A 12,291-nucleotide genomic window follows, 5' to 3' on the forward strand; every position below is an offset into this window, starting at 1 on the left:
GACCAGGACAGATGCCAGGAAGTAGAGTGGGCATGAAGCTGAGAGTGCTGCTCCCTAGATGTGGTTAATTACCACTAATCCACTTCTTGTTTCTTCGCTTTCTCACCATGCTGGAGAAGAACAGGGTTCCCTCTGAGTCTTGGCATTTTACTCCCACTGAGGTCATTGCTTAGTGCTCCCTCCTCCAAATGCAGTAGGTCCACATACTGTCATCTACCACTTCTCCTGAAATCACCACTGAGCCAAAAACCATCATGCCTTTTGTGCTGACTGTGGTTGCCTGAGCACCCCCCTTGAGTAAGCTTGTCTTCTACCGAGATGCCGTACTTTATTTTTCCTCTATTGAATTTTCCCTTAACTCCAGGCTCGTGACTGTGATCTTGTTATGCTTTATCAGTCCTCAGTGATATCTACTCTACCATCTACCATTTCCCTTCAGTCAGTTACACTCCATATCTCACTGATCTTTAGTGATTTGACATGACTTGGTCTTGTTCATCTCAAACGACTTCAGAGATCTCCTTTGCATCAGTAGGCCTGCTTTCTAATTTTCCTTTTTCTCTCAGGCTGTGTGGCCCCCAGACTGAGGATCTAGTTAATGCTTTTTGGTTGATCAAGTAGATGCAGGCCCTTCCTGCCTTCCTAATTGCTCTACTCATTCCTTGGGGGGCAAGGGTACCATCCAAGAAAGGAATGCAGGCAAGCTCTACTTCAATAGTGCCGCAAGCTGCTCAAGAACAGGAACTGGGGCCTCTCTATTCCCATCTCCTTGTACCAGTTGGAGGAGAGAAGACAGGAAGAGGTGGGGTAGGGAACACTCCTTCTGTTTGTACTCAAGAGTCTATGCTTGTATTGGCTTTTCCTGAGGAGGCTCAGCTCAGTGGTTGTTCATTCCAGAATGTTACTGAACAAGTGGGGGCTTTCCTTGCCTGACTTTCCCAGCTCCTCTTCCCACTCCATAATCCCCACAGCATCCCTCAGGCTCCCTGCCTCTGCCTTCTATTTTCCTTTCTCAGAATTCTTGCATGGATAGTCCTCACTTTCAAGCCTTCTGTTACTTCCTTCAAAGATTAATGAGAACATCCCCATCTCCAACCTCAAACTACCTACAGCATGTTTTTCTTGTGTCTTCCACCGTCATAGCAAATTCTGTAAGTTCAGATTCAAATTCACTATCACAAATTCCATTCCTGCCCACTGACTATTTTTCTTATTTCTTGGATAGCATCCACAGCCAAGCCTCCACTCTTCCAAATACTCTTGGCTCTCCATTTCAGTCTTCATTGGTTCTCATGAAGATATAAATTTTGAGTGACTGAACTATCTCAATTCTTACCTCAAAATGTTGCAGCTCTCAGTCTTCCTTATTGTCCCCACCATCAATGTTACAACTGGCATTGCCTTCTTTTAACTGATCCCTACATTTTCTCAGTTTTTTCCTTAGATCTTACAACCAGAAGCATCCAATTATGTTCCTGCTCTCATGACAGGTGTCCCTACAGCACTGAAAAAGCATGTCCAAACACCCATTCCCTCTTCCTCATCCAGATGTGTCCCACCTCAGTGCTGAGGTGCTGCACAATATGGCTTGAGGATGGTAATCCCTCTGCCAGCTGAGCTGCTCAGTTTATCTTATTTTTCTCTTGAAATATGGGGGGTTAACACTGGGCCTTGTGCACACGAGGCAAATGTTGCTACCATTAATCTATACCCCTAGCTTTTATTTTTGTTTTGAGACAGTAGCTCACAAAGCTTCCCAGTTGGCCTTGAACTGACACTGCAGCCCAAACAGGCCTTGATTTTGCAATTCTTCTGCCTTATTTTCCATAGTATATGAGATTGTAAGCCTGTACCATCAGACCTGGCTTCACATTTATCTGTGTTTTAAGTGTGTCTCTTGGGAAACATCTATTGATTATTATTATTATTATTATTATTATTATTATTATTTAATTATTTGTTTTCATAGTGAAGAGACAAGAATGACTGACAGGTCCCATTTTACAGGGCTGTCCTGGGTCTATTGAATTTTGAGAGAGACTCCAGATAGTTTTTATTTGGAGTTCCAGATGTTAAGTTGTGGTCTTCTAGGAGGATGTTAGAACCTGACAGGGAAAGTTGGCCCTGCTACCTACTGTTCCTTTGCTAACACCCCTCGGCTGGGCAACTGTCAACTTCTTCTCTGCCAAGAGGGTAAAGCTTGACTAAGTCTTGTTTCATTTGTAAATGATACATAATGGCTTTGGGTAAAGGAGAACATTAATCTCCTTGCTATAGACATATGGAATCTGTGACTACAAGAAGTGATGGAGATTGCAAATAAAAATGAATTGAGAAAGGGTCTCCCGCCTCTTTATGGAAGAAGTATCACTCTGATGTCACAGACAGAAACATCCAGGGGACAATGGTCTCAAAGGAAGAGTGAAGCTGTGTGGCCTGGAGAAGGGCAGGCACATGACTCCATCTCCTTCTCTTATCCTCAGAATGGAGTCACTTGATATGCAGATGGGATGCAGGGTGCTCTCCATCAGCTCTCACCGTGTGTAGGGGTCTGGGTAGCACTGCTTAAGATTGGATGGTTGTACTGACGATCACCTGAAAGTCACAGAAAAGACATTTTAAAAGAAGTCAGGCATTCTGTTGGCTCTCCAACACAACAGCAGTTCTCTTTACTCATCTTTACTGTTTTTCTCTGACTCAAAGGAAGCCTTTCTAAGAAAGGCATTTAACAATATACTAGGCTCCAAAAAACTCTTCTGGCTGTTTCTACTGTTTCTGTCTTCTGTCTCCCTCTAACTACATTAGGCTTCTTTGGTCATTGTGGTGACACCCCCTACCCCAACACACACACACACATCCACACACACACATCCACACACACACACACACACACACACACACACACACACACACACATACACACACCTGGAACTGGCTGACTAGCCATAGTGGCTATGGTAAATTACACATAGGTCAGCAAAGAAGGAAGATGGGGGAGTATTTGACAAGGACACATAAATGATACGGCCCGCTATAAAGGGGAAGTAGATTCTTCTTTTTTATATATACAGGTTTGACAACATCCTAGATGTAGAAATCTGTCAGGCTCTGGTCAGTGTCTAAGATCAGGAGTCCTGGGTTCTTGGCTAACTGATGCAGCCCAGTAGTTCAAAAGCACACTTTCTATTCATAACACAGAAACTTAGATTGAACAAAATAAAATCAACAGAACCAGGCTGCCAATGCTCAGAGTTCAGGGCATTCCAAGGGTTTTTAAAACGGTTTGAATGAAGATTTGGCTTGCCTCTAAAGTATACTCCAACGCTGTGATATTGCTTTAGCACAACATTATATTCTTGCTTTTCACTGGTACATGTATCTAATTGTAGCCAAAACAACAAGAAGAAAAGACACAAGATCTTGGCTCTACGTTCCCTGACTCATGAGTCATAGCACTTCCATGTTTTCAGGGCGGGGATATTGGTCTCCATCTCTGAACATCTTCATTGAAAATGTCTTTCCTACTCCTGGCTTCATGTTCTAGCTTCTTAACGCTTTTCCTCTTCCTCCACTCTAAGTATTGGGGGCTCTGTTGGGCTCAGGTGTCTTCATGAGGACTCAGGCTCTGATTTACAGCTTCTACCTTCTTGCCTAAAAGGATCATTTCCAAATAAGCATGTGTAGCCTGAGTGTTAGATCTTAAACTGCAAATGGACCCCTTCTAGCTCCTTGAAATCTCTTCCCTTCTCAAAGTGGCTTTGCCATTTTGTTCTCCAAAGCTCAAGCTCTGGCCCATGACACTGATGTCCTATGAGCTTAGAATTCCAAATGTCAGTCATCTTAGCAATTCTCTGCTTTCATCCTCCATAGCCAATAAAACACAAAGTAGTCTATAATAACCTCCTGAATCTAGGCCCACAAATTATCATTTTTTAAAATCAAGATTTCTCTTTTGCCATTTCTAAGACAAATTATCCTCTTTCCTCCTAACATACAACAATTCTAGAGTGATTGAGTGATTGCTTGGTTCCTTTGTTGAAACTGGATCCTTCAAATAGGCCACCAGAATATCCAGTTAGGGTGGGAGCTTGAGCAGCAGGCAGGCTAGAATTCCTCATAGGATGATACTGACCCTTCTTGAGAAAGACTAAGTTACAGTTGTGGAAGAAACTATCTGCCCCAAATTGAATCCATTCTGCATTGGACCTGGGTTTAAGCAATGAGAGAAAATTCTTCTTCATATGGTAGAGAAAGAGAGGGGAGGATAGAGAGAGGCAGGAGAGAGAGAGAGAGAGAGAGAGAGAGAGAGAGAGAGAGAGAGAGAGAGAGAGAGAGAGAGAGAGAGAGAGAGAGAGAGAGGAGGTCAAGAGGAGAGAGACGGGGAGAGAAGACTGTGGGAGGATTCTGTGACCTCAGAATTCAGGAGGATGAGGTAGGAGGGGAGAGTTTGAGGCCAGCCTGGGCTACATAATGAAAAGCCTTGTCAGAATGTGGAGAGGGCAGAGAAGGAGATCAACTTTTGTTCTTTCTTTGTTTGTGTGGTTTGTTTTCTCATTTTAAAACAGTGTATCAATATCAAGAAATGGGAGAGTCCAAGTTGAATGGATGGAGTGGCAGTTAGTCAAAACAATATTTTGGATCTTCCATCTTAGAGTCCCTATGACAGGGGGAAAGGGTGCCAGACACCTGAGATTCAGGGAATCATTTCTGATAGTCAGTTGCACTCCTTGACCTGTGTTAAATTCAGGTAATTCTTTTTTGTAACTTTAATTAATTATTATACTTAGTTGGGTGCACAGTATACTGTTTAAAGATGCATATCCAATGTGAACTGATCAAACCAAATTAACTAGCATGCCCATGTTATTGTTTTATGTTTGAAAGCTTTGAGCTCATGTCTTCTAGTTAGTCATAGAATAGGGAACCGGCCTTGCAAACTGCATCCACCGCCACCCCCACCTGTGATGTGGAGCCCTAGAACTTGACCAGCTTCCCTGTTGTCTCACTCCCCAAAACACTTCACAGCTTCTAGAAATCACTATTCAATATTCAGATCAACTGTTTCGACATCTACACAGGGAGAGAACATGCTGTAATCTGTCTTTCTCAGCTGACATATTTCACTTAACATAATGTCCTCTAGGTTCATTTATTCTCACATGCATCTTTTTTCTTGACTAATCCTTAAAATGATCTTGACTAGAGAGTGGAGTCAAATGAATATATACGATTGGCCTGTCATAGCCAGACACTACATGCAACTCCCCAGGTACCTTAACTGTAATCTTTACTGCATCATTAAAAGATGAAGTCAAAACCACCTAAGTGACTTGACTTGAGATACGTGTGGTGCTTTGCTCCTTGAGACTCACTGAAAGTAATTTTTCTAACATTTGCTCGAGTGTGTGTGTTGGCATTAAGGAATAGTATTTCAAATGAAGTACAGAAATGAAAATTAAAACTGCCCTATAATAACCACTGTGACATTTTGTTCCATCTCCTCTTATTTCCCTTGTTTCATAAAGGGCTGTGTATGCTCACTCTCTCACACACATACACTTAGACAATATTGCAATGAATAATGGTGTGTATGTCATATTTAATGCAGATTAATATGCTTAAAAAGAATCAAAACATGATGGTGTTTTCATCTTCACATTTGTGCAAAATGACAAATGTAGAAGATTACTCATTGCAACATTTTCGCATCAGGAAAAGCCCAATATTTATATTTGAATATTTGTGTATTTATACAATTCTTGAGTATATAGTACACACACATATACATAAATACATATATTAAAATGTGCAGCTTCTGTACACTATACATATTATTTTAATCTTTTCTATGTTTAATGAACAACATCATGAATATATTTTTATGTTTTGAAATAATCATTGAAGCATATTTTTATGATTTCACCAAAGTTCTTCCTATAGGATAGTCTATCCTTTATTTCTATATGTTATTTAAGCAAAATCTATTTGTTTAAGCACAGTATAACCTAAGTATATTTGAGTATTCCTCCAGTTTGGGTATTTGGATTGCTTAGGAATTTAATAACGTTACCTCAAATAACCTTGAGCACAGTCTTTGGCTGTGTCTTATTTCCTTAGGCTAATAACTACATTTCTAGGTCAACACATCATCAGTTGCCTCCCAATGTGCTAAAGTAGATGGTAGATTTTCTAATGCTAAAACACTCATCTCTTCCTGGGACATGCCCTATTTGATTCTGGTGTTTCATTTTATTATAACTCTAGATTTCATTTGCTCATATTTAACTTATATATGTATACACATATGCTCATAAAGAATTTGGATTTTCTTTGCTAACACTGTTAAGGTTTTGTATTAAAATTATGATCTTGTGAAGCGAAGTGACTAGGGCTGCATCTTTATCTATGCTTTGAAATTACTCATCTAGCATTTGAAATATTGGCTACATAGAGAGCCTGGAGGAATGCAATAGTAAAAATGCCTGATGGTGTGTGTGTGTGTGTGTGTGTGTGTGTGTGTGTGTCTATCTTGTGGATCTCCGTGTGTATATCACTGCATGTGTCTTATGTGTCTCTGTGGGCATGGATTCCTGTTAGCAAAATGCTAGAGGTTTGGCTTTTGTTATTTCATTGACAACTTCAGAAGGTTGATACTGCTGTCATCATCAATTTAGAGATAAGGAAACAGAGGTTGGAAGAGGTTGTTCAGTGTTCTGTAGCCAGCAGTGGCTGGTGTTAGACCCTAAACCCTAACCAGTGTGTGTACTGGCTTCTCATACTTGAGAATATGATCCTCATTCATTCATTTGTTCATTCATTCATTCATTCTAGTTTTCTTACTCTAAATTTTCAGTTTGAATTTTTCTTTAAAAAATCAATGCTGAGATGATATTAAGATGATATTAAGCCATTAAGAACACACGATACCCTTGCAGAGGTTCTAAGCTCTATTCCCAGCACCTGCATGGCAGTTCAAAACTGTCTAATTACTCCAGTTCTAGGAGATTCAGTGCCCTCTTCTGACCTTGGGGGGCTCTGCACATACATGGTTTACATATATAACATGCAGGCAAAACACTCACACACATAAAATAATAAAAGTAAAATAAAATATCTATTGGACATTTTAAACTCTACTAGCTTACAACTATTGATGCTCCCCCCGCCCCCTCAAAAAAAACCTCTGTATATAAAGGCTTACCCTTTTTCTCATTTTTCAGGGGTTGGCACAATGTTTTTGGATTAGCAATTTATTCACATAATCATTCATTTAGAAAGAGGCTTCTCACAGACAGTAAGTATTTTCAACCTTAAAACAGTCATTGTTTTATACTTTGGAATATTTTTATTTTGGTTCTTCCTGTTCCTTCACTGTCTTTGGTTTGGTTTGTTATTGTTTTCTAATTTCTGGGCTTGACTCTTCAGTCCATTTATCTTCTGTCTTTTCTGTTAATATTGTCGGATCTTCAGCAGTGAACTTATCTCTGGCATTATCCCATAAGTGTCAGCACACAGTGTCCTTTCTGTGCTTGGGACCTAAATGATCTATAATTGCAGCCTTGGTTTCTCATTGACCCAACGGTTAGGTAGTAGAGTGCTGTTACATTTCAAAGTGTTTGGGGTCGCTGGTTTGAACTTTTGCCATTAATTTCCAGTTTCATTGTGCCATGGATAGAGAACATGGCCTATCCAAATTTCACTTTTTGGAACTTAATGGGATTTCCTTTGTGGACTAATGCCAAGTGAGTTCTCACGAATGTTTTACTGGCAGTTAAAGACAAGGTGTATTTTCGTTTCACAGAGTACAAACTTGACATCTATCCATTAAGTCAGACACGTGAAACACATTATTCAGTCCCTCTACACCCTAATTCATCCTTCACCTACTGAATCTGTCAAAGACTGAGGGAGGTGTGCTAAGGTCTCCCACTATGCTTACATTCCTGTCATTTCCTTTCTGGGTTCTTAACAGAATTGTTTTCCTACACTCCAGTGCTCTACCTTGCAGTACAAAAGGCTCCGGATGCTTGTGTCCTTTTTGTGAAGCTTCCCTTGACCCCCACTCATCAGCACTCTCTGTCCTGCTCAGTGCCTCCCTTGCCCCGGAGGGAGGTTCACTTGGTTTGATATTTATATTGCCAGCCCTGCTTCCTTTTTGTTTGCATTAACCCGACAAACTTTGCCTATCCTGTTATATCTAACCTTTCTGTATCATGTTATTTTAAGCTTGTCTCTTGAGCATGCAGGAGTGCATACACACACACACACACACACACACACACACACACACACACCCCTTACTGCCTTCTGGTTTTCCCTGATAACTGTCAGTGGTCCCTCTTTGAGCAAGAGTCCTACCTTCTACTGCTATAATTTTGTAACATGTAATACAGTACATGATTCTGTACTTATTTTTGTCACCCAAACTCTAGGGACCTTAGCTGCTTTGGCCAGGCATGTGTTTCTGACTTTTTAAGCACTTGTTTTGTTCAATGCCAAGGATTGAACCTCCGGTCTTGTATGTAGTAAGCTAGTGCTCTACCACTGAACCACATCCCCAGTTCTTTTGGCACCAGGAATAGGTTCTCCCAGTAGACTCTGGCCACGATTACTTGGGAAGAGAAGACAGCCAGCAATGGTATAGCTGCTCTTCTGCTGATGAGAGGAAAGAGCGGCAGCCCAGGAGTCCCTCCTTTAGACTACAGTAGCACAATTCCAGTGCTCACATTCTACCCAACGCTGGTAGCACTTTGGTGCTGACTGAAGAGAGGAGAATGAGTCCAAGACAAAACTGACCTCAGATACTAAACACTCATGGCTCCTACATGAGCTTCGGCTGTTTACAAGGGATATAAGTTACTCAAATTATTGTTTATTTTTTTGGCCAATGCATTTTATATAAAGAGCCCCAGGGTGACCAGATCTTCAGATTTTTATGCATAAGTCAGAGAGGATTGACACACAACTATAGTATCTGAGAGGTTCCAAGAGGAGCTGTCTGCAGGCTGGAACCCCTGGGATGCTGGAAGCATGACTCAATTTCCAAGATAACTGACTCAGAGCCATGACAGCCATTGGTATAGTTCAAGGTCAAAAGTCTGAGGACCTAGGGTGGTGAAGGTCATGAGGGAGTCGCTGGTGTTATTTCTGGAGTCCAAAAGCCAGAGAGCCAGCAGTTTTAATATCCAAGGCAGCAGAGAAAAGAGAGGTTTCTCTTCTACATCTGTTCTCTCCAGCTGTTTGGACAAGGACCACCAACATGGAGGGAAGATCTGTTTCACTTTGTTCACTCACTCCCACTTGCTGTTTCCCTCTGAAAACATCATCCCACACCCCCAAACCAGTACTTTACTTGTTCTCCAGGCATGTCTTAATCTAGTCACGTTCACAATTAGACTTATCCCTCACAGTCCATTTCTGGAGCAATAAAATGGCTGTATCAATTTTGCTCGCTTGTTTCTTAATTGCTTTATGGAAAAGAGATTTGCCAATCTTCTCACTGAAGCAATGACAGCCGTACCTATGTTCCAGAAAGTTTCAGTCTCACCCTTCAGCTCCCTAGTAGCCCAGAGGCCTTGGTGTTCAGGCCAAAGAAATACTGTATGGAGGTGGAGAAGTTATGGCGGTACACTTCTCCTCTGAGGAATTTAAAGATGTCTTCAAAACTTTTGATATCAGTAAAATCACTGAGCATGTATGCAGGTGGAACATGACCTGTATTTACGTTTCAGACTCTTCACCCATTTGAATAGTTGGAATATTGAAGAATCTATCCATATGGAAGATATGTTAAAGGAGAGAACAATAGGTTTCAGTGCCTATACCCTGACAAGGGCGTTGCTCGATTACTAAATCTGATACATTTTCCATGGTCCTTGCCTGCTTTGCTCTAAGTGCAAGGCCAGTGACTCTCCAGACTTGTTCCAAGGGGAGTCACTGATGACCCCTTAAGGAAGACCCATTCTGTGCTCATACCAAAACAGTCTCTGAGTGGACCTTGAAGACCTTGTATGCCAACATGACTTTAGTAAGTTATATAAGTTTCTTAGATGGGCCCCATGGGCCACTGCTCAAAGGGTAATGTCTCCAGGATTGTGTGTCCCCATTGTCCCTCCCACTATTGTCCCCCCACTTCCACCTTCCCCGCCCAGTGCTGTTTTGTTTCCATCCATCTTCCGAACTGAGACTTTATCTGAGTTCTTTAGAAGAAACATTTCCACCACCAAGAAGTCAGTTTAAAGGCTATTGCTTTCTCAGGTAAGAAAAGAGGTCCAGAGACATGCAGGGACTGCAGGTGAGACATGCAGGATATGTAGGTGAGACATACAGGGAGTGCAGGTGAGACATGCAATGTCTGCAGGAGAGACATGCAATGTCTGAAGGTGAGACATGCAGTGTCTGCAGGTGAGACATGCAATGTCTGAAGGTGAGACATGCAGGGACTGCAGGTGAGACATGCAAAGACTGCAGGTGAGACATGCAGTGTCTGCAGGTGAGACATGCAATGTCTGCAGGAGAGACATGCAGGGACTGCAGGTGAGATGTACAAAAAGTCAGTGGCCGAGACAGGATTAGGTCTTGGAGTTCATTTCCTAGGGTCATAATTTTTCATTATTGTTACAGCCTGGAAGCTCGAATGGTATTTACAAATCTCTTGTGTTCTCCAACAGAGTTTCTAAACAGCCGTGTTTTCTGTAGCTGTGACCCCTTTGTTACCTGCCTTTTATGTCTGGGTTTCAGGAAGCACCCTGCACCCTGGGAGAATTGAGGTGGTCCTTGGCCAAGTAAGCTTTGGATGTATATCCTTCTCTTGGATAAATATTCTGCATTTGGAAAACTTGAGGAGCTCAGCCACAAAAACTCTGTCTTTGATATTTGACCATTAAGCAGGGTGTATATAGGAAATACATATACACCCATTTGGGTATATTGGAGTGACTTTAGTGTATGGGCTACAAACAAGGATGTGAACAGGAAATCTACAAGGATGCTTCATACTCTGGACCCATTGGGCAGCTTTATCCGTACTGGAGCGCACAGGGTGGGAGGAATTTGGTTAGTGCCCTCTGATCTTGGAGGGGCACAGCCCATACATGTGCAGGTAAGTACTATGGGGTTTATTTGTTCCAGTTTCACTCTCCTTCACGCTTCTGTGCTTTGCAGAGAGTGGCTGTTCATTAAGCTCACCCAAAAGCCATCGTACAAGGCAGCCTCTCCAAAGATCTGGAAAGCTCGGTATCTGGAGCCAGTGGGTAGGGAGGGTGTCCACTTGGAGAGTCAGGTGGGAAAACTGTCCTCCCTAGGCCTTTTAACACTGACAAATGCTACTCTAGTGTACCCCAAGAATCACGGTGTTGTCTAGGTTGATGGTCTGAGGCATGTAGGAAGCAGTGCTTGTGCAGTTGATAGAAAAGCACATTGCGTGGTGTACACAGCACAGGAGAGCCAACAGATCCCAGCTCTTGCTCGGAGCTTTTCTTATGAGGATATGTAGACAGTTCGTTAACTTTGGTATTTTGTCTGTCCCCAGGCTTATCAACTGATCTCATCTCCACTCCTTCATTCACCAGTTTTCCCCTCTCCAGCTTGCTTTAGGCAGTTCCCGAGTCTTGGCACAGTGCCCATTTGGGGCCACCAGCCTTCCCAATGGATGGAACGGGATAGCATAACAATTAATTAGTGGCCAGGCCTCTCTGATTGATACAGTGACGAGACCAGAAAATGGAAAAATAATATCTGCTTGAGCTCAGAGGCTCTGTGAAAGGAAGCAGGGATCAGGAGAAGGACCCTTCTGCCCACTGACAGTCGATGGACCTCTGGCAGAGGGAATAGGCCATTGAGAACCAAACCTTCTATCCTCACCTCTGCAGCCAAAGCTGATGGAGCTAACCATGAACTTCTCAGCATTGGCACTGGTTTAATATACTAAGGGAAGGGGCCACTTTTCTCTATGGAATACACTATGAACATATATGTATGCAAGCATTTATTTGTTTGTATGTACGGTGTGTAAAGGTGTAGAAGAGGAAGGCACTTGAAGCTGAGCATGATAGATCATGCCTGTAATTCTAGCACTTGAAAGAAGAAAGGTGACTTGGTATTTGGAGGACTAGATACTTCAAATGGTAACCAATGAGTCACAGGAAAGTTGGGAGAAGGGTATAGATTCTATGCAAAATATCAATAGTGGCTTGATCAATGGGATCCTGAGAAACAAAACAAATATAGTGTGCATTGAGGCAAGGTCCTGATACCACACTCTGGAACTGCCATGGTAACCTCCTGATCTCC

At 42.1% G+C, this 12,291-nt stretch overlaps 1 protein-coding gene across 4 annotated transcripts in view; it reads right to left on the reverse strand.

Annotated features, from left to right (window-relative positions):
• Nucleotides 1-12,291, reverse strand: part of Shisa6 (shisa family member 6) — a 299,726-nt gene that overhangs the window by 4,523 nt on the left and 282,912 nt on the right. For 2 of the 4 annotated variants that reach the window (XM_059269399.1, XM_059269397.1), the window contains one exon: nucleotides 2,539-2,595. The exons of the other annotated variants lie outside the window; for them this stretch is intronic. In XM_059269399.1, the coding sequence (XP_059125382.1) occupies nucleotides 2,539-2,595 (57 nt within the window). The remainder of the gene's footprint in view (nucleotides 1-2,538; nucleotides 2,596-12,291) is intronic. 4 annotated transcript variants of the gene reach the window in all.

The sequence above is a fragment of the Peromyscus eremicus genome, chromosome 8a (assembly GCF_949786415.1).
Source record: "Peromyscus eremicus chromosome 8a, PerEre_H2_v1, whole genome shotgun sequence".
In the NCBI taxonomy this organism is placed as follows: domain Eukaryota; kingdom Metazoa; phylum Chordata; class Mammalia; order Rodentia; family Cricetidae; genus Peromyscus; species Peromyscus eremicus.